Here is a 27,416-nt window from a genome sequence, read left to right on the forward strand (position 1 = left end):
GAGCCTTACTTTGGCTGGAATTCTTCATGATTGTGTATTTTAATCTCTAACCCCAAAATGTCCTTGACAGAAGGGACAGGCAAGGGACGCGCAGATGTCTCCCTGTACCACCACCCCCACGCCCCCATTGTCTTCATGTTCTCAAATACTACTACGAATGCGAGAATCAAAGCCCCTGAAACTTACATAGACATGAAAGGCTCTGCGGTGAGAGGCAGCGGCTTCTCGGTGCTTCGGGGGAGCAGGCAGACTACATCATCTCAGCGAACCTAGGTGCAAACTTCTCTCAAACTTCCTGGAAGTTACAGTGGCTGAGGGGAGAAGCGTGAGTCTGAGGGAGGGGGCGGGGAGGGGCCGAGACGCAAATAGAAACTGGACACAGAGGCTTCTCGGAGCCCAGGCCGCAGGACCCACCCCCCAGGACCTACCTTCGTCCCGGTCCCAGAGCACTGCCTTCGGGGAGCGGGCTTAATGAATAACCCGCGCCCGAGCTGCCGAGGGCTCGGGGGGATCTGCAGCTGAAGACAGGGAGGGCTGCAGGCTCCTCGTCCACATGACTCAGATCGGAAGCTGGCGCGTCAGCCCCCAGGATCCGGGAACCAGCCCCGAGGAGAAACGGAGGCTTAGAGGGGAGGGGGAGCAGAGAGAACTACAGGCAAGCCCGAAAGTGCTTAGAAGCATCACATGAGCACAATGCAGCGACCACTGAGCTTTACGCACATTCAAAATTCTTCACTTTTAGCCTACTAGGCAGGGTTCCTTTCTCGACATTACACGCCCTGACGCAGCGGATAGGGCCTGTACTTGTTATATGATGGGCTCTAATTACACCATGTATTGTGTTCCTAATTACACCATGGGCATTCTTATTAAATGCCAAATGATAAAAGATGGGGAACTCTTTTTGTTTCCCTTTCCGTCTCTGTCATAGCACCGCATGCACAGATGGAACTGTCCCGATTTAAAGTGCCTAGAAGCCCACGCTGTCCTCCCCGAAGGGATGCGTCATTTTCAAAGGCAGTGTTAAGGGAGGTTTCTGCTGAACCGACACCGGTAGAGCACTGAGACGGGCAAGGTGCTCCTGGTCCCCGTACGAGAGTATCATTTGTATAGCGCCTCAAATCCCAGAGAGGCCCAGAAGCGCTTTTACCGGAAACGGGTAGCACTCTACCCAGTTCTAGAACTAGTTCTCACCCTACAACTCCGTCTCCCCGGTGCGGCTCCTTTCACAGTAGGGCAGCGCCCACTGCCGTCCCGGGTGCGATTAGGAATATTACTTGATAGTCCCCCTAGTTCTGAACTAAAAAGAGTGAGTCTGCGAGGGATGCTCCGCCGGCTTTTACTGTCCTTAACACAACCTCCAGGGACATATCAAACCCCTAAGAAGACCTCTCCCTGCGATCGCCCTGTCTTCGGTCAGCATTAGAAAAGTTTAGAAAAGTTAGGACAGTTGGTAAAATACAAGCCCATTCAAGTGGTCCCTAGAAACGAAGCTCCAGTGGCAGATATTCTGAATAAAATAAAGCTAGAGGCTGTGCGGTCACATTTTGAAAAATCAGTCTCACTAAGCTTTTTACACTTGTAAGTCATTTTCCGGGACGGAAAACTTGAAAAGCTAAGAACTGCCCTTTCGATAAGATAGTCCCCAAATCACCTGACTGAACATACTCCGCAAGATACAAAAACCGGCTTAAACTCAGCTGACTCAAAACACCAAGAAGGGAAAATGCAGACTGGCATTAGACACAAAAGAACACAAAAAACAAAACTACCTGCACTAGACACTCGATACAGAAAGAATCCACCCCCCCTTCCAAATGAAGAGAGAAAAGAAAACAAAAAGTTCCCACCAGCTGCCGAAGCAGTTCCACTTTGATACCGGAATAACTTATTTTGAAAGAGTGTCTCCCAGTGCTCTCGAGGGTGAGACCGACAACATTTTAGTGGGCATCCCTACTGGTGTTTTAGTGGTGACATAAATGGCAAACTTCAAACCCGCGGACGTCCAGTTACTGGGCAGAGTTCTGGTGCGGGTTCACCGGACCCCTTGGGGTTTGGTGCACAGGGGGGTTGGTGCGGGGACTTGTGCCAAACACAGAGGGCTTTGGAAGTTGGTGAGATCCGGGGCAGAGTGGGGTCTGCCAGCAGCACCGGGGGTGGCAATGAGTGGCAGGCGTTGAACCGGTGGCACCAGGGCGCGGTGAGGTGCACCGGGGGAGCCGGGCGAGGTGCGCATGCCATAGCGCCTGGGGTGCCTCTCCAGCACTCAGGGCGCCCCGAAACTGCACTTGGCGGAACCTGGGCTCCTGTTGCCCCGGCCGGGAGCAGAGCCGCTGCCGCTCGGTAACTTTGCCTGGAAAGTTGTCTCTTCCCTGGCAGCCCCCGTCCCGGCGCCCCCCGGATGGACCCCCTGCTCCCCCGTCCCGCGCACTCACCGGGGGCGCCTGGTCCCGGGCAGGGCAGCGGGGCTCCGGACTGAAGGTGCTGTGGCTTCGCCTGCTTCCTGCGGGACATGCTGCCGCCGCCCGCCGCTCCTCGCCTCTGCTGCAGCCGCGGGAATCACAGGCGGCGCCGAGCCCGGACCATGGCACGAGAGAAGAGCCGCGCGAGTCCGGCGTACGGCAAGCGGCGAGGCCCCCTCCTCGTCGCCGCCCCGCGCGCATGTGTCCTGCGATAATTATGATTATCAATAATGCATTGCGATTAATCATAGAGAGCGGGCGGGGGCGGAGGGGGCGCCCCCCAGCCCATTGGCAAAGGGCCAGCGCTCCTCGCCGCCCGGCTCTCGCTCACATCCATCAAGGCGCCGATTGGTCGTCCGGTACTGTCAGTCTGGGGTGCGCAGTCCTATCAGCGCGGGATGGGCGGGGCCTCCCTGCCCACTGCGGCCCGCTGGCTCTCACGCTTGCTGCTGTTTACTATCGGAATCCGCGGGCTGAGGGGGCCGGGGACGCGCGGGGACCCTGAGACCCCGAGTGGGGCTTGGAGGGGGGGAGTGGGTGGAGAAGTGCTCTGAAGGATCCCGAGGGGGGAAGAAGGACAGTAGGTGTGCAGCCACACCGGCTGCTCAGCTAGGAGATGTTTCCCAACTTCTGAATCCTTAAGCACCTGTGTGACTGGGGATGTGCTCTTTCTATGGGGCCGATGCGGTCCTGGCCGTGGCTTGGGATTTCCGTGGTGCATTAGTGTCGAGAGGGGCACGGTGCACTGCTGCCCTTACTGAGCCCACCTGTCGAGCACCAGGAGTGCCACAACCATGCCCTGTGCGATGAGTGCCGGAAAGAGGGCTGAAGTCGGATGTGTCCACCTGAACATAGCGCCTTGAGACCCTTACGGGTGATTTACCCCAGTTTATAAATCTTTGAATGAATGATTGATTGATTGCTGTGGAGGAAGAGAGTATGAGAGCACCAACAATCAATGGCAAAAAAACACGTGAGGAGGGGAAAAGTGGTGTGTGTGCGTGAGTCTGTTGAGGGGGCGGCTGCAAGTTAGTCAACAAACACCGAGGTGGTGGTGATCCTCGTCTGTGATGGGCAGGGGTGATGGGCACAGGCTGGCACCTCATTTGAGGAGCCGTGGGAGCTGTCTCAGGGTGACAGCAGTAGTAAGAGTCTTTAACTCGGGCTGATACCACCGGGCATCTTTATGATTGTAGATGAACTTCTATGTAACGTTCTCGTGTCCATGTCTTTGATTATCAGAAACATCACCTCGCCTGTTTAAAGTTTCGCAAAAGCAGAAAAGCCCCAGCTGGGATGCGTTAATGTTCAGATTTATTATGAACTGGGGTGGCTTGGTGAGCAAAATAACGGTGGATTACACCCAGATCTGTGACTGGGGGTGAATGTTTTGGCATTGTGCAACATTCCGTCCATCATCTTGCGTGTTTTGCAGATTTATTATGCGACCAGCGGGGTAACTCTGTGACTATTGCATCTGTCCCCTTGCGACGAAAACTGAAAACACAGAAATATCGAGTTTGGAGCCAAATGCGTTTAGCGCTGATGTAAAGTACACGTAAGTTCTTTATTTAATTGTCAACATAGCACGCTACAGCGCGCTCATGTTTTAGCATCCGCTCAGTGTTCCATCATTGTACACGCACTCTTGAAGAGAATGTTTCTCTTCAAAAGTGCGTCCCCTCGAGTCAATCCTGTATACAGTTTATGTTCAATGATTTGTGTCAGTTGTTCCCTGGACTTAACTTAAACAGGCTGCGCTCCTGTGATCTGCTGCATATTACTTAAATAAAGTATTTCTTAATACTTTCACCGTCTGCTTCCTGTATCAATCGCTCTTCACAGCTCAGCCATGCGGCGCTGCTTCTTTGCAGCAGTAGTCATTGGCCAACGAGTAAAGCAAACTAGGGTGGGGGGGCGGGGGGGGGAGCTGTCTTACGGTCCGAGAGGGTCAGGGAGAGCTAATGCGGGGGAGGTGCGCAGGTCGGAGGCAGGGACGCGTGCCTCGACATGGATCTAGCCTAAATAGCGCAGAAAGAGCTGCGAAGTGCCAGGAAGGGAGCACCGTGGCTCTGGGAGGATGAGGCGCAGGACCAGTTGTATTGGGGGCCGGGAGGAGTGAGGGGGCTGCTTAGGAGACTGAAGCTGAACGGACGTCGCAAATGAAGTCACCAAGAAGGGGCGCGAGGCTTTTGTCCTCTGAGGGGCAGAGGCGGCGCTTTCCCTGTCATCCCCCGTCGGGCTGCCTGCATCTCTCTGGTGGTAGCAGGTGGGCTTGCTGTGCCGCTAATCAGCAGCACGGAGGGACCCTGATATGTCCTCAGATTACCAGAGTGTGTGGGGTGGGGACGACTTTAGGTGCGGGAGGTCGCTTCTAGGGAGCAGGGAGTCCGGCTTGGGAGCCACGGGGAGAGTCGTGGGAGGGGCGGGAGATGCTGAGAACAGGTGGCGCGGGGGCTCAAGGATGAGCAGGTGGGTCAGCCGGCTCCGGGAGGAGGGGAGGGGGTGCTACCGCCAAGGCGACTCTGCCCCAACTCTGCCAAACTCCCGCCATGTTTCTTTCTCACTCTTCCCTATGCCAACTCTGCTGCACCTCGGTGTATCATTTTAAAATGTTGTATTGGCATTTATAAAGCGCTTTTCTATCCCATACGAGGTCTTTTGGCGCTTACTAGCTCGTTTCTCTATTTTAATAGTGACTCCAAAACTGGGGAAGCTCTCCAAAATTGTATCTGAAATAATACGAAAACCAAGCAGAAAAGTGGCATTTTTAAAATAAGGCACTAAATTCTTATCAAATGGGCGTTGCTCTATCTCGAATTATGCATATTATAACCCGTGTTTACTCCTATCTTTAGTACACGCGTATGCGAACCATCATTTAGAAAAATATACTCTTACATGTAACTAATCACCCGTCACCTGAAACATACACATAATGTCAATAATATATTTTAAAAGAAAAAGTAACAACATATTTTATATTTGCAATTCCCACAGTCCTAATTCTGTCGCCGGATTAGGAAATATTTGCTTTGTAGATTTGATGCAGAGATGGCGAACTCTGCATCAGACTAGGACCCGCTCCTTGTGTACTTTGGGAATTAAACTTTAATTCCTCCCTCCGTGGGAATACAACCCAGAAAGTGTAGGGCGAACCAGTCAGAGCCGATTTCAATTCAAGTGTTGAGGGAGGGGTCGGTAGTATTGTGGTCTTCTCTCTAGTTAGGAACACGCCGTGGAGGTGCAGCGCGACCAGTTGAGAAGAAACACTCACCGGCCGACCTGAAGGGACTTTTTCCGGCACGCCGACGCGCCTAGCTGCCTTGGGCGTGTGTGGAACAGAACTAAGCAAGAGTGTCACCAGCACCCACAACTGAGCTTTGTATATATATATATATATATATATATATATATATATATATATATATATATATATATATATATATATATATATATATATATTTATATATATATATATATATATATATATATATATATATATATCTCTCTCTCTCTCTCTATATATATATATATATATATATATATATATATATATATATATATATACACACACACACACACACACACACACAAACACATTGAGGTATGAAGCTAAAAGCCCATCCCAGGGCCTGTAGCTTTGCCATATTGTTAGCTTACATTTATACATCAGTCCATATATCATGATTTTGTATATAATATCAGTACGGGTACACAGACATATTTCTATACACTTGTTTTTTTGTGAAGGATATAAACACACAAATATTGTATTTGTGTTTGTATAGCGCTTGCTACCCCTGACGAGGCGCCCAATGAGTGTGTAATTAATCCACAGCTGCGGTCTGCGATTGTGCACAGATCTCTTCACTTGTTGCGTATTCTGACCGGCATCATCAGCTATCCTTATGCAAGCATCGACTTCCTCGATGCATTTGTTAAAGGTTAACTTCGATTTAGTTGACGTTTTTGCGCGATAGGGGGGGGTGGAGAATATTCAGAGTGAACTGGCTGAATGCCGTGTCCCTTCCTGCCCGGGACGTCTCGCAAATGCAGTTTCTGAATTGATGACTGGGGAGGGGGTTGGAAGGGGGCGCGTGCTTGTCGGCATCGAATCGAGTCCGTCGGTGCTGTCGATGGCGAATCATCAATCAGTTACCGCAGAGGGTGTCAGTGATACAGTGAGAGGTGGCGCCCCTCCCCCTCTTTCTGTAATCGGACAGTGACCTTAAGTGTGTTTCTTCACCTTCTCAGCTTTGAGTGCAAACTGCCGTATTTTATACCTCATTGCAGACACTGTGGGGTGGATGAAGCAGGGGGGTTGAGGAAGGCACCAAGGCGCCTTGGTGGGTTTGGGAATTTTCGTAGGTCAGAGGTTATGGGGGAGAGTGTCTTTCCTGTCAGTCTCCTCCAGGGGGCACACTCACTCACAGGAGAGGGTTGGCAGCATACAGGTCTGCGAGGCAGTGCCACCCTGCCCAGGGGTCTAAAACGGCACAGGGTTCTATGTGGCCCATGGGTTCCAGGGTGAGGGGGGGCATAACTGCCATGGTAGGTGAAGCTATGCGGTGTCCGAATAACAGAGAAGGGCAAAGCTGCCCAGGGGGCCATGGTAGCCCAGGGAACTAAAGATGCTTAGACTTGGCAGCTGCACAGTGTGCCAACAGCATAGGTGTGGAGGACGAGCAGCAAAGGGGTCCCAAGCTGCTGATGGGAGTGAGCAGAAATGGGGATCAAAGCTGTCCTGGGGGCTGGCATGCCCGTGGCTTCAAGGACAATGGCAACGCTGCCACGAGTCGCAGATCTCCAGTGCAGAACTGTCAAGGAGTTTAAAAGTGCTCTAAGACCATGCACGTTTATCAGGGCCAACGCCGCCTAGGGGTGCACAGCTTCCCTGAGGTACGGAAAGGCTCGAGCCGCTATAGGTCCAGATCGGCCAGGGAGGGGGTCAAGTCCTCCCAAGAAGTAGGTTTCTAACCATCCGTTCATGTTCCCCAGGAGTACAAAACTAGACAGTACCGAAGACTGTCCCACACTGTCCGCATCCCATGAAGTGCCGGGGAAAAGCAACCCCGAATTATTTTTGTTTTGGCGTGTGGTGCATACGCACACCACTATTGCATAAAGCGCTTTATTTTAAGCGGGCTCCCGTGCGCACAGGTCCCAGCACCCGGGCAAAGCTGCGCAGGGGGCGCAGGGTAGGGGCCGGCTGGAGGGGCTCAAAGTGTGCTTTTGTCAAACACCAGGAACACCCCAAAGCCGGATTTTTTTTAATATGATTAGTCTGATTAACTCACTCGGCTGTTAAAGCAATGCCCCGAGCACTTCACATTTGTGACATGGATGGAAGAAAAATACACAATTAATGGTAGCTCCGAGGCTTCCACCCGGGCAGATGTTGTGTGAATGCAATGTGCCACTTAGAGCTGTATCTGCGCGTGTTATTTATCGAAGAAGATACTGTTTTAGAGAACATATTTAATAACTGGTTACACAAAATTACAGAGCTTTCGCCATTACGTCGTTTTGGTAACTTCTATGGTACGGTCACTGTGATATCTATAGGGGGCATAAGTGGACGAAATATTTAATCAAACAAAGATGGCTTTTTATCAACACTACATAAGGCATGTTTGCAATAAGCACTGGAATGAATTACTTTCTCGAGGCTTGGGTTGCAAAAGTGTCATATGCAATTAAGCATTTTGTTCAGTTTCTGATAGACTCTCTCATATTCCATATCCCCTATCTCCCTCCCACGCTCCATCTTTCTTTCTTCCTTTCTCTCTTTCTTTCTTTCTTTCTTTCTTTCTTTCTTTCTTTCTTTCTTTCTTTCTTTCTTTCTTTTCTTCCTGCGTTACTTTCTTAAATATATACATATCTGCGTGTGTCATTTAATAATTTATATTATCTTTATCAATCAAGCTATGCATATTTTCGTATTTGCACATATATAGGGTTACCAAATATGTGTGTGTGCGTGCATGTCATTGCATCAATCGGTGTGCATGAATGTGCACATATAAATCATGTATACCTAATATATGAAAGATTAGCCTGCGTGTGTTTGCCAGTGCATAATTGTTGTAATCTATAGTTACCAGTCGACGTGTAAATATATATAGATGTATACACTTATTTATTAACGTTTGTGAGTGTGATTTCACAATTGTTGTTTTCCTAATATGCACTCATATTTACGCTCTATGCGTTTGTAAGTGTGTGTGTGACTTGATGTGAACAATTAAGTACATAAACTGACCCTCACATATTTATATATGTTTACAGATTCCCCTCATTTACAGTATGAGCCGATATGCCAGAGGTCTGGAATTAGTTATTCGATATCTGCATTAAACCGCCCATTTCGTGCTGGACCACGCCATCAGCCCCTCTTTTGATTTATTTTCCCCAAAGATCGATACTTCGAAAGGAGGGCCCGAATTTAATTCCTCCCTATTATTACCGACAGAAGATAATTGATCACTGGCCACAAACACCGCTTTTGGCCTCGTAATTGAATCATAAACGAGGCGGGAAGGTGCTGGAGGCGAAGTCGGGGGAGGGAGGGAGGCAGGGACAAGGCCGGAGTGACGGGACTTCTCCTCAAAACGCCGGAGGGCAGTTCCGGTGGAAAGATGACCGATGTCACTACCGGCCGAGGTGTGACTTGATTGGCGCCACGGCCGTGCGCCAATGTTTGCGCTCCCATGTTTGTGCTCAGAGATGCGCTGTTTAGACCTTATTGATGGGAGCTGCTGCGTGATTATCAGGAGATTTACAGCCACCGCGGGCACCTGGGGACGGCAAATGCAATCTGTCCCTCACTTCCACAGAGTGCAGGGCTATGTCTAGGAATCAGTGGGGGCAGGGGACTCTGGCACCCAGGGCTGCCCAGCCATGGACCAGACACGTTTATTGTCCACTGTAACGCGAAAGCACAATCTGTCCCTCACTTCCACAGAGTGCAGCGCTATGTCTAGGAATCTGTGGGGGCAGGGGGACTCTAGCACCCAGGGCTGGCCAGCCATGGACCAGACACGTTTGTTTTTCCACTGTAACGCGAAAGCACAATCTGTCCCTCGCTTCCACAGAGTGCAGCGCTATATCTAGGAATCTGTGGGTGTAGGGGGAGTCTGGCACCCAGAGCTGGCCAGCCATGGACCAGGCCTTTGTTGTCCACTGTAATGCGAAAGCACAATCTGTCCCTCGCTTCCACATGGTGCTGCGCAGCGCTATGTCTAGGAATCAGTGGGGGCAGGGGGAGTCTGGCACCCAGAGCTGGCCAGCCATGGACCAAAGTGATTCAAAGAGGTGAGCAACCCAGTTACACCCTTGAGGGCTTGGGTAATTTAAATGAAAAGGTAAGGAGGCCTTCAAGGGATATATTTCAGGAAAACAATCACTTATTTAATGTCACTTGTGGAGAAGTTAATTCACCAAATGTGTAAATCATATAATCAAAATTTAAATCACATTGAAACATATAAACATATAAACAACAAAACACAGAGGTGTATATAAAAAGAATTTTATCAAAAAGTTCATTAAATCAGCAATAAATCAAAGAAAGCAGGTAAGGAAATGCTGGTAAAAATGACGTAATAGTACAAAAATCAATACCACAGCAAAACCTAAAAAGAACATCTATCTCAGAAACAACGTGAATCAAACACTGTAGAGATAAGATGCAGGTCGACGTTTCGGTCTCTTTACAATAAGTTTATCGAGACCATCCTCAGGACTGATGTCATTAGAACACTGCTATGAGCTGTGCTGTAATCCAATGGACTGAGATATCACAGTGTTGGTCTCAGAAGAGGTTATGTGGCTTTACCCGGGTGGAGGCCTATATATAGAGCATGACCGTCGCCCAGGCTAGAGCGCTGAGAATGTAGTGGTCAGTCAGTTAAAGCTGGCTGAAGGCGCACCGAAATGGATGCTCCGTGATGTAAAAAGCAGAAATCTAAACTTTTCCTTTTGCGCAATATCTGTGTCCACGAACACGTAGTCTTTTCAGTTGAAACAGATATCCAACTGGTAGCATCAACCAGCTAGGTCACTTTTTTGCATGGAGAGCACAGCAAAACCTAAAAAGAACATCTATCTCAGAAACAACGTGAATCAAACACTGTAGAGATAAGATGCAGGTCGACGTTTCGGTCTCTTTACAATAAGTTTATCGAGACCATCCTCAGGACTGATGTCATTAGAACACTGCTATGAGCTGTGCTGTAATCCAATGGACTGAGATATCACAGTGTTGGTCTCAGAAGAGGTTATGTGGCTTTACCCGGGTGGAGGCCTATATATAGAGCATGACCGTCGCCCAGGCTAGAGCGCTGAGAATGTAGTGGTCAGTCAGTTAAAGCTGGCTGAAGGCGCACCGAAATGGATGCTCCGTGATGTAAAAAGCAGAAATCTAAACTTTTCCTTTTGCGCAATATCTGTGTCCACGAACACGTAGTCTTTTCAGTTGAAACAGATATCCAACTGGTAGCATCAACCAGCTAGGTCACTTTTTTGCATGGAGAGCTGCAGTATGAAACGCGGTCAAACTTAATTTGACTAGAAACACGGGAAGAGCCGAGTTTCTAGTCAAATTAAGTTTGACCGCGTTTCATACTGCAGCTCTCCATGCAAAAAAGTGACCTAGCTGGTTGATGCTACCAGTTGGATATCTGTTTCAACTGAAAAGACTACGTGTTCGTGGACACAGATATTGCGCAAAAGGAAAAGTTTAGATTTCTGCTTTTTACATCACGGAGCATCCATTTCGGTGCGCCTTCAGCCAGCTTTAACTGACTGACCACTACATTCTCAGCGCTCTAGCCTGGGCGACGGTCATGCTCTATATATAGGCCTCCACCCGGGTAAAGCCACATAACCTCTTCTGAGACCAACACTGTGATATCTCAGTCCATTGGATTACAGCACAGCTCATAGCAGTGTTCTAATGACATCAGTCCTGAGGATGGTCTCGATAAACTTATTGTAAAGAGACCGAAACGTCGACCTGCATCTTATCTCTACAGTGTTTGATTCACGTTGTTTCTGAGATAGATGTTCTTTTTAGGTTTTGCTGTGCTCTCCATGCAAAAAAGTGACCTAGCTGGTTGATGCTACCAGTTGGATATCTGTTTCAACTGAAAAGACTACGTGTTCGTGGACACAGATATTGCGCAAAAGGAAAAGTTTAGATTTCTGCTTTTTACATCACGGAGCATCCATTTCGGTGCGCCTTCAGCCAGCTTTAACTGACTGACCACTACATTCTCAGCGCTCTAGCCTGGGCGACGGTCATGCTCTATATATAGGCCTCCACCCGGGTAAAGCCACATAACCTCTTCTGAGACCAACACTGTGATATCTCAGTCCATTGGATTACAGCACAGCTCATAGCAGTGTTCTAATGACATCAGTCCTGAGGATGGTCTCGATAAACTTATTGTAAAGAGACCGAAACGTCGACCTGCATCTTATCTCTACAGTGTTTGATTCACGTTGTTTCTGAGATAGATGTTCTTTTTAGGTTTTGCTGTGGTATTGATTTTTGTACTATTACGTCATTTTTACCAGCATTTCCTTACCTGCTTTCTTTGATTTATTGCTGATTTAATGAACTTTTTGATAAAATTCTTTTTATATACACCTCTGTGTTTTGTTGTTTATATGTTTATATGTTTCAATGTGATTTAAATTTTGATTATATGATTTACACATTTGGTGAATTAACTTCTCCACAAGTGACATTAAATAAGTGATTGTTTTCCTGAAATATATCCCTTGAAGGCCTCCTTACCTTTTCAGCCATGGACCAGGCACCTTTGTTGTCCACTGTAATGCGAAAGCACAATCTGTCCCTCACTTCCACAGAGTGCTGCGCAGCGCTATGTCTAGGAATCAGTGGGGGCAGGGGACTCTGTCACCCAGGGCTGCCGAGCCATGGACCAGACACGTTTATTGTCCACTGTAATGCGAAAGCACAATCTGTCCCTCACTTCCACAGAGTGCAGCGCTATATCTAGGAATCTGTGGGTGTAGGGGGAGTCTGGCACCCAGAGCTGGCCAGCCATGGACCAGGCACCTTTGTTGTCCACTGTAATGCGAAAGCACAATCTGTCCCTCGCTTCCACAGAGTGCTGCGCAGCGCTATGTCTAGGAATCAGTGGGGGCAGGGGGAGTCTGGCACCCAGAGCTGGCCAGCCATGGACCAGGCACCTTTGTTGTCCACTGTAATGCGAAAGCACAATCTGTCCCTCACTTCCACAGAGTGCAGCGCTATATCTAGGAATCTGTGGGTGTAGGGGGAGTCTGGCACCCAGGGCTGCCCAGCCATGGCCCAGACACGTTTAATGTCCACTGTAATGCGAAAGCACAATCTGTCCCTCACTTCCACAGAGTGCTGCGCAGCGCTATGTCTAGGAATCTGTGGGGGCAGGGGACTCTGTCACCCAGGGCTGCCGAGCCGTGGACCAGACACGTTTATTGTCCACTGTAATGCGAAAGCACAATCTGTCCCTCACTTCCACAGAGTGCAGTGCATCGCTATGTCTAGGAATCAGTGGGGGCAGGGGAGTCTGGCACCCAGGGCTGCCCAGCCATGGACCAGACACGTGTATTGTCCACTGTAATGCGAAAGCACAATCTGTCCCTCACTTCCACAGAGTGCAGCGCTATGTCTAGGAATCAGTGGGGGCAGGGAGAGTCTGGCACCCAGGGCTGCCCAGCCATGGACCAGGCACGTTTATTGTGCACTGTAATGAGAAATAACAATCTGTCCCTCACTTTCAAAGAGTGCAGGGCTATGTATAGGAATCAGCGAGGGCAGGGGAGTCTGGCACCCAGAGCTGCCCAGCTATGGACCAGACACGTTTATTGTCCACTGTAATGCGAAAGCACAATCTGTCCCTCACTTGCACAGAGTGCAGTGCATCGCTATATCTAGGAATCAGTGGGGGCAGGGGAGTCTCGCACGCTGGGCTGCCCAGCCATGGACCAGGCACGTTTATTGTGCACTGTAATGCGAAAGCACAAGCTGCCCCTCACTTTCAAAGAGTGCACTGCAGCGCTATGTCTAGGAATCAGTGGGGCAGGGGGAGTCTGGCACCCAGAGCTGACCAGCCATAGACCAGTCACGCTTATTGTCCACAGTAATGCGAAAGCACAATCTGTCCCTCACTTCCACAGAGTGCAGTGCAGCGCTATATCTAGGAATCAGTGGGGGCAGGGGAGTCTCGCACCCTGGGCTGCCCGGTCAGCGACCAAACACTTTCATCATCCACTTATTATGCGAATAAAGCAAACTGTCCGTCAGGTGGGCAGCAGCGTGCATTGCGTGGGAGTCAACAAACGTCCTACAGACAATTATGCACTGCCTGTCGTGGGGACGGTGGGCGGAAGTGGTGCAGTCTGGCACCCGGTGACACCCACCTAGTGAGCAGCCACTCTTGATGTCACCTGTACACAGTGCGAGGAATGAATTCGGCCCCTCACTTCGAGCGAGCGCAGTGAGTGCAGCCCTAGGAGTCTGCAGCAAACACCCTGCAGACATCCCCTCTAGGCGAGAAAGAGTCGGGGCGCAGGGGCCTGACAGGCAGAGAGCGTCATCCTGGGAGCAGTCACTTTACCCTTGACTGTAGGTAATGCCAAAACAGTATTTGTCCCCTAGCTTCTCCAGAGTGGGGGCGCTGAGGGCCTAGTGAACGTTCACTTGTCTCTTTAACTCTGCACATTACGAAAAATGTAATCTCTTCTAACTTCTTTAGAGTGCAGTCACATTCATCTGGGGGCGGGAAAGAAGGGGCCGTGGAGAGGCCTGGCACTCACATACCGATATTCAGTCAACATTCATGTTCGTCGTTCACTGTGCACAACGCAAGAAATGCCACCCGCCCCTCTTCAGAGTACAGTACCCCGATAGGTAGACACTAAACACCCTGGGCATATTTACAAGCCCCTTTCGCCACTTTTGCGTCACTTTTCCCGTGATAAAAAATTACGCAAAAGTGGCGCAAGGGCCTTGTAAATAAACCCCCCTGTATTTATCTGGGGCAGTGGCCGGAGATGGTGTTGAAGGCCTGGCACTCCGATGTCAACATCCAGCCAACTTCAAGTTTCGTCTCTAACGGTGCACAAGACAAGACATGCCGTCTGTCCCCCACTTCGCCAGAGTGCAGTGGCGCGGTGCAGCCTATGCTTAGTAGCCAACAACCACACTCATCAGGGCAGTAAGAATAGAAGGCAGTTGGTGGTTGAATGGGGGCATGGGGCCGTGTGGGGTGGCACCCGTACAAATCCACACACAGGCAACAAACCTTGTAATCGTCAACATTGCAAACTGCAAGAAACGCAATCAATTTGTCTCACACCTCCCCAGAGGGCAGGCCCTGTTCGTGTAGTCGACAAACACCCAGCAGACTCCCTCTGCGGGGAGCGGTGGGGTGGAGGTGGGGAGCTGACAGGGGGTGGTCTGACGCCCCCAGAGATACACATCCAACGAGCAGTCTTTTTGACAGTTAGTTGTACTACACAATACGAGAAATTCAATTTTTGCCTCGCGTCGCCAGAGTGCAGTGTTATAAACCCTGCAGAGAGGGCACTCACCTTTCACGGGTGGGGGCAGGGGGGGAGGGGGGGTGAAGAGGTGGGGAAGGGGTTTGGCTCTCAGTTATGAACACCTGAAGTGTTGCATGCACAGAAACAGGAGACCATCAATTAAAGCGCAAGCTCATAAAATGAGTCCTGTTCTCTTACCAGGGAGGATTCGTCTTGTTTAACAGACTCTAGCCTACAACGACCTCTACACTTATCTCGGCGCTTCTCAGATACAGTCATGCTTTGTGCCTGCCTGAGAAAGGCAATATTTACAACAAGGGGTGGTGATGGACAGAGTCTCTGAATTAAGCAGAATACTCTCACCCAGTCAAGAGATCAGGGCTAGATCCAACACCGTTTTTTAGCTCATTGCACCATCCCAGTTTCAGAACCTGGCTGTATGCAAATTAGTCTGTCCCTGGCCCAGTGCATCATGGGAACAGGGCAGACCAGACTACAAAAGCCAATTCTTACACTGGGAAGGAAACAAGCTTCCGGGGACCGGTTTCTGGCATTTCAGCCGTCTTCGGCCCGGCTTGCTTGAATCCTGATGGTGCAATGAGCAAGGGACTCACATCTGAGTATACCCTTCCACGCTTAGGGTGGACAAAAATATTTACAACAAGGGGTGGTGATGGACAGAGTCTCTGAATTAAGCAGAATACTCTCACCCAGTCAAGAGATCAGGGCTAGATCCAACACCGTTTTTTAGCTCATTGCACCATCCCAGTTTCAGAACCTGGCTGTATGCAAATTAGTCTGTCCCTGGCCCAGTGCATCATGGGACCAGGGCAGACCAGACTACAAAAGCCAATTCTTACACTGGGAAGGAAACAAGCTTCCGGGGACCGGTTTTTGGCATTTCAGCCGTCTTCGGCCCGGCTTGCTTGAATCCTGATGGTGCAATGAGCAAGGGACTCACATCTGAGTATACCCTTCCACGCTTAGGGTGGACAAAAATATTTACAACAAGGGGTGGTGATGGACAGAGTCTCTGAATTAAGCAGAATACTCCCACCCAGTCAAGAGATCAGGGCTAGATCCAACACCGTTTTTTAGCTCATTGCACCATCCCAGTTTCAGAACCTGGCTGTATGCAAATTAGTCTGTCCCTGGCCCAGTGCATCATGGGACCAGGGCAGACCAGACTACAAAAGCCAATTCTTACACTGGGAAGGAAACAAGCTTCCGGGGACCGGTTTCTGGCATTTCAGCCGTCTTCGGCCCGGCTTGCTTGAATCCTGATGGTGCAATGAGCAAGGGACTCACATCTGAGTATACCCTTCCACGCTTAGGGTGGACAAAAATATTTACAACAAGGGGTGGTGATGGACAGAGTCTCTGAATTAAGCAGAATACTCTCACCCAGTCAAGAGATCAGGGCTAGATCCAACACCGTTTTTTAGCTCATTGCACCATCCCAGTTTCAGAACCTGGCTGTATGCAAATTAGTCTGTCCCTGGCCCAGTGCATCATGGGAACAGGGCAGACCAGACTACAAAAGCCAATTCTTACACTGGGAAGGAAACAAGCTTCCGGGGACCGGTTTCTGGCATTTCAGCCGTCTTCGGCCCGGCTTGCTTGAATCCTGATGGTGCAATGAGCAAGGGACTCACATCTGAGTATACCCTTCCACGCTTAGGGTGGACAAAAATATTTACAACAAGGGGTGGTGATGGACAGAGTCTCTGAATTAAGCAGAATACTCTCACCCAGTCAAGAGATCAGGGCTAGATCCAACACCGTTTTTTAGCTCATTGCACCATCCCAGTTTCAGAACCTGGCTGTATGCAAATTAGTCTGTCCCTGGCCCAGTGCATCATGGGACCAGGGCAGACCAGACTACAAAAGCCAATTCTTACACTGGGAAGGAAACAAGCTTCCGGGGACCGGTTTCTGGCATTTCAGCCGTCTTCGGCCCGGCTTGCTTGAATCCTGATGGTGCAATGAGCAAGGGACTCACATCTGAGTATACCCTTCCACGCTTAGGGTGGACAAAAATATTTACAACAAGGGGTGGTGATGGACAGAGTCTCTGAATTAAGCAGAATACTCTCACCCAGTCAAGAGATCAGGGCTAGATCCAACACCGTTTTTTAGCTCATTGCACCATCCCAGTTTCAGAACCTGGCTGTATGCAAATTAGTCTGTCCCTGGCCCAGTGCATCATGGGAACAGGGCAGACCAGACTACAAAAGACAATTCTTACACTGGGAAGGAAACAAGCTTCCGGGGACCGGTTTCTGGCATTTCAGCCGTCTTCGGCCCGGCTTGCTTGAATCCTGATTGTGCAATGAGCAAGGGACTCACATCTGAGTATACCCTTCCACGCTTAGGGTGGACAAAAATATTTACAACAAGGGGTGGTGATGGACAGAGTCTCTGAATTAAGCAGAATACTCTCACCCAGTCAAGAGATCAGGGCTAGATCCAACACCGTTTTTTAGCGCCGCGGCCAGGGCGACTGACGCTGGAATCTGGGGACCGCGGTTCGATCCCCGGCTCCGGCGGCAGGTTAGCCCAGCACCATGTGACTCTGGGCAATAGCTCGCTTAATCTTCCCGACGGCCCCCCAGCGCCTAGAGACCCTTACGGGTGATTGTGCGCTTTACAAATGTGGACTTTACTTTTTTTTTTTTAGCTCATTGCACCATCCCAGTTTCAGAACCTGGCTGTATGCAAATTAGTCTGTCCCTGGCCCAGTGCATCATGGGAACAGGGCAGACCAGACTACAAAAGCCAATTCTTACACTGGGAAGGAAACAAGCTTCCGGGGACCGGTTTCTGGCATTTCAGCCATCTTCGGCCCGGCTTGCTTGAATCCTGATGGTGCAATGAGCAAGGGACTCACATCTGAGTATACCCTTCCACGCTTAGGGTGGACAAAAATATTTACAACAAGGGGTGGTGATGGACAGAGTCTCTGAAGTAAGCAGAATACTCTCACCCAGTCAACAGATCAGGGCTAGATCCAACACCCTTTTTTAGCTCATTGCACCATCCCAGTTTCAGAACCTGGCTGTATGCAAATTAGTCTGTCCCTGGCCCAGTGCATCATGGGAACAGGGCAGACCAGACTACAAAAGCCAATTCTTACACTGGGAAGGAAACAAGCTTCCGGGGACCGGTTTCTGGCATTTCAGCCGTCTTCGGCCCGGCTTGCTTGAATCCTGATGGTGCAATGAGCAAGTGACTCACATCTGAGTATACCCTTCCACGCTTAGGGTGGACAAAAATATTTACAACAAGGGGTGGTGATGGACAGAGTCTCTGAATTAAGCAGAATACTCTCACCCAGTCAAGAGATCAGGGCTAGATCCAACACAGTTTTTTAGCTCATTGCACCATCCCGTTTTTCAGAACCTGGCTGTATGCAAATTAGTCTGTCCCTGGCCCAGTGCATCATGGGAACAGGGCAGACCAGACTACAAAAGCCAATTCTTACACTGGGAAGGAAACAAGCTTGTTTCCTTTCCAGTGAAGAATTGGCTTGGTAGTTTGGTCTGCCCTGTTCCCATGATGCACTGGGCCAGGGACAGACTAATTTGCATATAGCCAGGTTCTGAACTGGGATGGTGCAGTGAGCTAAAAAACGGTGATGGATCAAGCCCTGATCTGCGGACTGGGTAGGAGTGTTCTGATTAACTCAGATACTCTGTCCATCACCACCCCCTTTTTGTAAATATTTTGGCCACCATGAGTGTGGAAGGGTATGCTCAGACATGAGTCCCTTGCTCATTGCACCATCAGGATTCAAGCAAGCCGGGCCGAAAACGGCTGTAATGCCAGAAACCGGTCCCCGGAAGCTTGTTTCCTTTCCAGTGAAGAATTGGCTTGGTAGTTTGGTCTGCCCTGTTCCCATGATGCACTGGGCCAGGGACAGACTAATTTGCATATAGCCAGGTTCTGAACTGGGATGGTGCAGTGAGCTAAAAAACGGTGATGGATCAAGCCCTGATCTGCGGACTGGGTAGGAGTGTTCTGATTAACTCAGATACTCTGTCCATCAGCACCCCCTTTTTGTAATTATTTTGCCTGAGAAAGGCAGCGGTGCCCTGGGCAGGGCTTCCTACTGTCACACATCTGTCAGATTGGGCCCAACGACCCCACCCCCAGGCAGCCGAGCGCACTGCCAGTCTGAGAAAGGCATTGGTGCCCTGGGTAGAGCTTCCTACACAGTCACACACCGGCCAGACACTGTCCACGAGCCCCCCTGATGCAGCCGGGCAGTGCCAGTCTTTAAAAGGCATAACTGTGCCCCGCCAGCGTATTTCACACAGTCACAAACCTGCCAGGCACAGTCCAAGAGCCCCTCTGATGCAGCCGGGCACTGCCAGTGTCCCAGGCAGTGTATCTTACACAGTCACAGACCTGCCACACAGAATCCAAGAGCCCCTCTGTTGCAGCCAGGCACTGCCATTGTCCCGGGCAGTGTATCTAACACAGTCACAGACCTGCCACACAGAATCCAAGAGCCCCTCTGATGCAGCCGGGCACTGCCAGTGTCCCAGGCAGTGTATCTTACACAGTCCCAGACCTGCCACACAGAATCCAAGAGCCCCTCTGATACAGCCGGGCACGGCCAGTGTCCCAGGCAGTGTACCTTACACAGTCACAGATCTGCCACACAGAATCCAAGAGCCCCTCTGATGCAGCCGGGCAGTGCCAGTCTCAAAAAGGCATAACTGTGCCCCGCCAGCTTATTTCACACAGTCACAAACCTGCCAGGCACAGTCCAAGAGCCCCTCTGATGCAGCCGGGCACTGCCAGTGTCCCAGGCAGTGTATCTTACACAGTCACAGACCTGCCACACAGAATCCAAGAGCCCCCCTGATGCAGCCGGGCACTGCCAGTGTCCCAGGCAGTGTATCTTACACAGTCACAGACCTGCCACACAGAATCCAAGAGCCCCCCTGATGCAGCCGGGCAGTGCCAGTGTCCCAGGCAGTGTATCTTACACAGTCACAGACCTGCCATACAGAATCCAAGAGCCCCTCTGTTGCAGCCAGGCATTGGCAGTGTCCCAGGCAGTGTATCTTACACAGTCACATACCTGTCACACATACTGTGCCAGTTCCAGGGTGGTAGCAGTGATGGGAGGGTCTCTTCGGCACTCACACACTCAGTGCCTCTGTAGATGCTCATTCTGTGCTACTCTGATGGAGGAATATGTGGCCTGTGTGATCTCTTCAGCATACACACATAGTGCCCATCCAGGAGCTCACACTGTGCCAGTCTGAGGCAGGCAGCAGGGCCATGAGTGTTCTCTTTGCACACAAGCACTAACTGTCTCTGAAGCAGCTCAAATTGAGCCAGTCTGATGTAGGCAGCAGTGCTGTGGTGATCTATCCCCCCCCCACACACAGTGTCCCTGCAGCTAATCTAACTGTGCCAGTCGAAGGGAGGCAGCAGTGCCCTAGGTGATATCACACACACACACACACACCTACACACACACACACACACGCGCGCGCGCGCACACACACACACACACACACTCACTCTCTCTCTCTCTCTCATTCAGTGCCTCTGTATAGGGCCGGACTGGCCATAGCGGGCACCGGGCAATCCCCCGGTGCGCCGCACGTGTGGGAGACGGTTTTGGGCTCCTGGGGACCGTTTTTGTTACAGGGCCGTTTTTGCAGCATGGCTGCAAAATCGTCCCTGTACCAAAAACGGCCGAAAGCCGGCCCTGGCAAAGAGCTCCTCGGGACCTCCAACCCCCCGAGTGGGGAGGGGTGGGCCGGGCCGAGCACTTTGCCAGGGCCGGTTGTGGTTCCCATTCCGGCCCTGCCTCTGTAGCAACTCTGCAGGAAGCTGTCTCTCTATATCGTGAACTAAAAAGAAGTTCACTGTTCAGAGAGACCAGAGAATCCCCAAAAAAGTACACAGAGGTAAAAGAAGATAGTTCCAACACTCTTTTTGTGGTAGTGTGAGCAAGCAGTTAGACTTATCAGAGGATAGTGCTAAGCATTTGTTGTACTCTCAGAGGCAATAAATGAGACACACACTCAAGAATATATCTGAGACCAATTTTTAAAAATACAGACGATTTTTATGTATTTTTTTTAATACATTCTTTTTATTGAAATCAAGGTATGACATTTGAGAAAGGGTGTATACACAAACAATAGCAACAAAGTTATGTTACAGGGGAGACAGAGCAAAATAATTGCAAAACAACTCTATTGTAATCACAGTTCTAACGTGTTCAGCCCCCGTGCGACTGTTCCTTTCCTCGTCGACGGAGGCTCGCATATCCCTCCCCTGTGGGTGTTCCACTTGTCCCAGACCTGCGACCACTTGGCTTTTTATGTATTTTTAGAGACCAAGAACACAGTTCTAAGGTAAGTACTTTGCGAGTGACGATTTTTAGAGATAGGAAAAAATATGAAAATTAAAGTTGTGCTGTTCCTGAATGATCTAGAATTTAGCAATATACAAAGGACAGTAGGCTTCAGAGTCAAAGAGATGGGAATCCATTTATTTGGAATGTAATGCCCTCACACACCCAGTTTGGTGTCATGCTTCATCATCAGGCTGCTCCTCGTCTGGCCGGCGCTGCAATGCCTGACGAGCTCCCGATGAGGGGCACTTTGGCAGAGATTTTTTCCAAATAGCCGTTTGGTGCCGTGGGGGTGAGAGACTTAGTGAGTGTAGATCAGCGGTACTCAAAGTGTGGGCCAGTTGCGGCCCGCCAGGCCTTTCCATTAGGCCCTCGTGTAAAACAACAGACAGTTCAGAATCAACTGCAATTCCGCCTGTTGTGATTCCTCGGGCCACATTCACAGGGGAAAGGATAAAAGAAGCATGCGCAAAATCAGTGTCTCACAAGCTCACCCGCAAAAGATCATCATACTGCAGCTTCCAATTAGAAACAAACTTGATATACATCTGTTGGTAGGTAGATAATATATTTTCTTTTAGGGCAGGAGCATGAGAAGGAGAAACTTTCTAACTGCCACATTGAAAAGCCCCCTTGATTTGTTTGGTTTGATGCATTGGTTTAATGATTGTAAATAGATATTCCTTCTTGCCACATCTGCGGGAACATCTCTGGGAATAAACATGGGAAACGAGAAATGAAGCATAATTTAATTGTCCTCTGATGTTGCTGGACGGGGCTTTTTTTCCATTTTACAAAAATAAATGACGGAAAAACATTTTTAAAATACATTTAGCCCATATGCAGGGGGCTTGTATTTGTGGGCTTGCAACTGCCAAAGATCACCAATGACGCCAAAAATCAGCAGGCAGAGTCCAATGTTCAACCAGTTACCACTGACAGGTCAGCGTGGCCTGTAGACCTTGGTGGGTTTTAGAATGGTTGCGCGTTTAATTTTCGTCACAAGGACAATGAGTTCTCTGACAGAGACAGTGAGGCAGAGAGACGGAGAGGGAGACAGAGGGAGAGAGAGAGGGAGACAGAGAGAGGGAGACAGAGGGCGAGAGAGAGGGACTCAAAAGGAGACAGAGAGAGAGAGAGGGGGAGACAGAAAGAGGGAGACACACAGAGGGAGACAGAGAGAGAGGGAAACAGGGAGAGACAGAGAGAGAAAGAGAGAGGGAGACAGGGAGAGAAAGAGGGAGACAGAGGGAGACAGAGAGTGAGGGAGGGAGACAGAGGGAGACAGACAGAGGGAGGCAGAGGGCGAGAGAGAGGGACTCAAAAGGAGACAGAGAGAGAGAGAGGGAGACAGAAAGAGGGAGACACACAGAGGGAGACAGAGAGAGAGGGAAACAGGGAGAGACAGAGAGAGAAAGAGAGAGGGAGACAGGGAGAGAAAGAGGGAGACAGAGGGAGACAGACAGAGGGAGGCAGAGGGCGAGAGAGAGGGACTCAAAAGGAGACAGAGAGAGAGAGAGGGAGACAGAAAGAGGGAGACACACAGAGGGAGACAGAGAGAGAGGGAAACAGGGAGAGACAGAGATAGAAAGAGAGAGGGAGACAGGGAGAGAAAGAGGGAGACAGAGGGAGACAGAGAGTGAGGGAGGGAGACAGAGGGAGACAGACAGAGGGAGGCAGAAAGACAGAGGAAGGGAGACAGAGGAAGACAAAGAGAGACAGTCAGAGGGAGATAGAGGGAGACAGATGGAGGGAGACAGACAGAGGGAGACAGAAGGAGAAAGAGGGAGGGAGACAGAGGGAGACAAAGAGAGAGAGAGGGAGACAGAGAGACAGAGGGAAGGAAACAGAGAGAGAGGGAGACAAAGGGAGTGAGACAGAGGGAGAAAGAGGGAGACAGAGAGAGAGAGGGAGAGGGAGATAGGTTGCACATTTAATTTTCATCACAAGGACAATGAGTTCTCAGACAGAGACAGACAGAGGCAGAGAGACGGAGAGGGAGACGCAGAGAGACAGTGGGAGAGAGAGGCAGAGAGACAGACACAGAGGCAGAGGGAGAGAGAGAGTGAGGGAGGGAGACAGAGGGAGGGAGGCAGAGGGAGGGAGACAGAGCAAGGGAGACAGACAGAGACAGACAAAGGGAGATAGAGGGGGACAGACAGAGGGAGAGAGACAGAGGGAGATAGACAGAGGGAGACAGAGTGAGGGAGGCAGAGGGAAGGAGACAGAGGGACACAGACAGAGGGAGGGAGACAGAGGGAGACCGATAGAGGGAGGAAGACAGAGGGAGGGAGACAGAGGGAGACAGAAGGAGACAGAGGGAGACAGAGAGAGAGATACAAAGGGAGACAGAGAGAGAGAGGGAGACAGCTAGAGAGAGGGAGGGAAACAGAGAGAGAGAGGGACACGGACAGAGGGAGACAGAGGGAGAAAGAGTGAGACACAGAGAGAGAGAGAGGGAGGGAGAGAGAAAGAGCGAAAGATAGAGAGAGGGAGGGAGACAGAGAGAGAGAGGGAGGAAGACAGAGAGAGAGCGAGTGAGGAAGAGAGAGAGAGAGATGGAGGGAGACAGAGAGAGGGAGGGATTCAGAGAGAGAGAGAGAGATAGAGAGATAGAGATATATATGTATATAGATATATATATATATATATATATATACGATCCATCACCAACAGCCGCCGCCGAAAGTGAAGAGGCCACAGCAGGAGAGTAAGTGGGGACAGCTTTTATTCAACCGCAGCAGGTAAGGAAACAGTACACACCCGCTGTAAAGGCGAATGCATTTCGGCTTGGGATTAGCCTTCTTCAGCGCCACGGGTGCAGGTATGTCAGGCGGTGGCAAATTTCTTTAACATAATGTCACGCCCCACCTGATTTAACCAGATTTGCTCCACCCCCATCGGCCCAAATGCCAAACGCAAATGTCTTTTGATAGGTCGCATCTTGCGCAGCGACTACCATTCCCAGAGTGCATTATGCTTGATCACTGGAAAACGTTGCGTGGGGATGACAAAGCGCCATTGTGATGAAATGATTCCCCACTTTGTTGCAGAAGAATACGCTGTCCCCTCTGGTCTCCAACCGTCTCAACCTGTATACGCCTAGTGTGCAATAAGCGGGGGCAAGGCAGACATGCATGCCCAGCCCAACGTAGAGCTGATTAACTCCAACACCGCCGTAATTGCACCAGACCAGCAGGTGGACTCTGACAAATCCCGGCACCCCGGGTAACTCCAAAACGCTACCGAAGCAGCAACCAGCAAAGTCAGGGCCAGCTTGATGAGACGGGGACCCCTTGGCGCGGTACTTGACTCCGCGCTGAATTATACGATCCATCACCAACAGCCGCCGCCGAAAGTGAAGAGGCCACAGCAGGAGAGTAAGTGGGGACAGCTTTTATTCAACCGCAGCAGGTAAGGAAACAGTACACACCCGCTGTAAAGGCGAATGCATTTCGGCTTGGGATTAGCCTTCTTCAGCGCCACGGGTGCTGGTATGTCAGGCGGTGGCAAATATATATATAGAGAGAGAGAGAGATATGTGTGTATGCCGAGTATGGTGGCTCAGTGGATTATTGCGCCTGCTGCAGGGGCCTGTGTTCAACCTCATGGTCACGTTTTTATTTCTCTAGCCCTGCCCCCTCCACCACTGACCCCGCCCCTACCGATGTGCGGCCCTCGGCCACAAACCACACTGTAAATTTGGCCCCCGAGAGAAAGGTTGTGAGTACCCATGGTGTAGATGAATAAGTGTTGTGTGATGTTAATGTGAGTTAAAACAGGGTTGTATATTGCTGAATTCTAGATCATTCAGGAACAGCACAACTTTAATTTTCATATTGCATTTGGGCAAATGTGCTGGACCTCATGTATAAAAGCCCTTTGTCCCTGGATTTGTGAATATAAGAAAAAAGATCACATTTGTGCACAATTATGCACCATAGGAATCAATGGGAGGAAATAGAAAATTGCATAGAAAATCAGGCAATGCATTAAAAAAATTGCACCTGCTCGGTTCAGGACAATGTTGGGACCAGGTACAAAGTTCCAGCAGGAGAAGTTAGAGAGCATCTTGGGTCAGGCAGGAACAGTGTGCTGAGGGTCTTGGAAACTGGTGCACAAGGACGAGGGGGGCCACTTGAAAAGGCACTGCACAGGTGAACTTACAGGTACGCCCGGTGGGTCTCATTAGAGGGAAGAGGTCACAAGGGCCTGGGGACCATGTGAGCACAGCTGGTTGATTTGTGCTGGGCTAGTGGAGCTATCTTCAGGGTCCTCACGGTCCGGAACAGGCAAATTGGAGAGGCAATCGTGGGACAGCTGGGCCACTCAGGAAATGGGTCTCATGTGTCTCAATGTCCTTTGATGGGTGCTTGCTTCTGGTGCTTTTGGAGCCCGGTGTGGACTCTTCTTCTTGGTTTTAACCATTGGGGTCCGGTACCCCGGGTATTGGTACGTCGCGGCTCCGTTAGGTCCTGGTGCCTCCAAACTTGGTGGAGAGGCAGATCAGATCTTTTGGAGCTGTTGTACCTCTCTTGCTTTGTTGATGTATCAAGGTCATCTGGAAGAAGCATGTTGACAAACCGGACTTCATGGAATAGATGCCTGCGGTGTGCCGGTGAGTGATAACGCCACTTCAAGGTAGCTTCTAGGTAAATTCTTGAAGGCTAGAGGTGCTCTGGGATCTTGGAGTACTTGCAGATTTCAGGATGCAACAGCAGCAGCGATTGTCGAGTTCTTCTTGCAGCTGGCAGGATTCGTCGCCTTCTCTTTCTGCAGCACAGCTTCTGTTCTTGCGTAGCAAGTCTTCTTTTGTCCTTGTCTACTTTGGTTAGATGATTCCGAGGTTCAGGTCTCTGGGAGCCACCTAAATACTGGATTAATGGTGTTATAGGAGGAGACAGGTAATAGCCAATGGGCTATCTACCTTTAGGTTGTCTACAACCTCTAGTGACCACTTCAGGTGGGAAGAGGCATTACCCTAGCCTCTGATTGGAGGTTTTCTGAACATCTCAATATATGGAATTTCAGGAAAGGGGTTCACCTTGCCTGCTCCATCCTAGAGGCGGTGCAGGTGGGGAGCGGACCCTCCTCCTTATCAAATAAATTTTCCAGCCTTTCCGCCTGCCAAAAGTGGTTAAAAAAAGGGGGCTTCACCTCCCCCACTATCTACGGGTTAAAGAGTTGGATTTCAAAGGCGGTATTGCCTTTGAAGCTTCCCGCCCTGGAAGGCCATCCAACACCAAGATGAAGAAACCACCCTGGATTCCTGAAGCACCAAAAGCAAGCACCCGTTGAGGGATATCAAACACCCAAGACCCACTTCCTAAGTGGCCTGCTGACCCGGGGTAGCACCTCCAAGTTGCCTGCTCCTGACTACGAGGACCTCAAGACCCACAGCGTTCTGCACAAGGGCCCACCGGCCCCAGCATCAACCATCCAGCTCAACGCTTAAGGTCCCTAGGCCCTTGCGACCCCCTCCTTCTGAGGAGACCCACCAGACGTACCTGTAAATCCCTCTGTGCAGTGCTTTTTCAAGTTTTTATCCATTCGTCTGTGCACACCAGCTTTCAAGACCTCAGCACCTATGCTCCTGACTGATCCAGGACACTGCATGGTATGCTGTTCCTAATAAACACTGACGGTTGATGTATATGTGGGGAGTTATAGAGTACTCACTAGAGCAGGGGTCTTCAATCTGTGGGGCGCGACCCCCAGAGAGGTCGTGGAGTCCTGGGAAGGGGGTCGCAGATTGTCAGTTTGCCTTAGGGGCGTCCGGCTGACTGAGGGTGCTCACGGCGGAGGCCTAATTCACACCGAGGGGTGAAAAACAACAAAGCCTCATTAACAAGTAAAAGGTCTTTTAAAGACCTGTGAAGTACTCGGGTGCGGCTTTGTGTGTGTCCCTGAAGGTGTTTCAGCCCAGCTCACATACACGAGGGGGGGAGGGCTGGGGGGCAGGGGAGGGTGGCTGGGGGAGGAGGCTGTAGCCCTTTGAGTTCAATGGA

General features: G+C 50.3%; 1 protein-coding gene across 4 annotated transcripts in view; it reads right to left on the reverse strand.

Moving 5' to 3' along the window:
• SALL1 (spalt like transcription factor 1) overlaps positions 1-2,644 on the reverse strand; it is a 39,056-nt gene extending 36,412 nt beyond the window's left edge. For 2 of the 4 annotated variants that reach the window (XM_078671577.1, XM_078671573.1), the window contains exon 1: positions 2,436-2,644. In XM_078671577.1, coding sequence (XP_078527703.1) covers positions 2,436-2,514 — 79 coding nt within the window. In that variant the 5' untranslated portion in view covers positions 2,515-2,644. Of the gene's footprint in view, positions 1-186; positions 307-2,435 lie in introns of those variants that run through there. The other 2 variants (XM_078671575.1, XM_078671576.1) reach the window with 2 other exon arrangements.
• Positions 2,645-27,416: the final 24,772 nt, after the last annotated feature.

Source organism: Lissotriton helveticus, chromosome 12 (assembly GCF_964261635.1).
Source record: "Lissotriton helveticus chromosome 12, aLisHel1.1, whole genome shotgun sequence".
Lineage (NCBI taxonomy): Eukaryota > Metazoa > Chordata > Amphibia > Caudata > Salamandridae > Lissotriton > Lissotriton helveticus.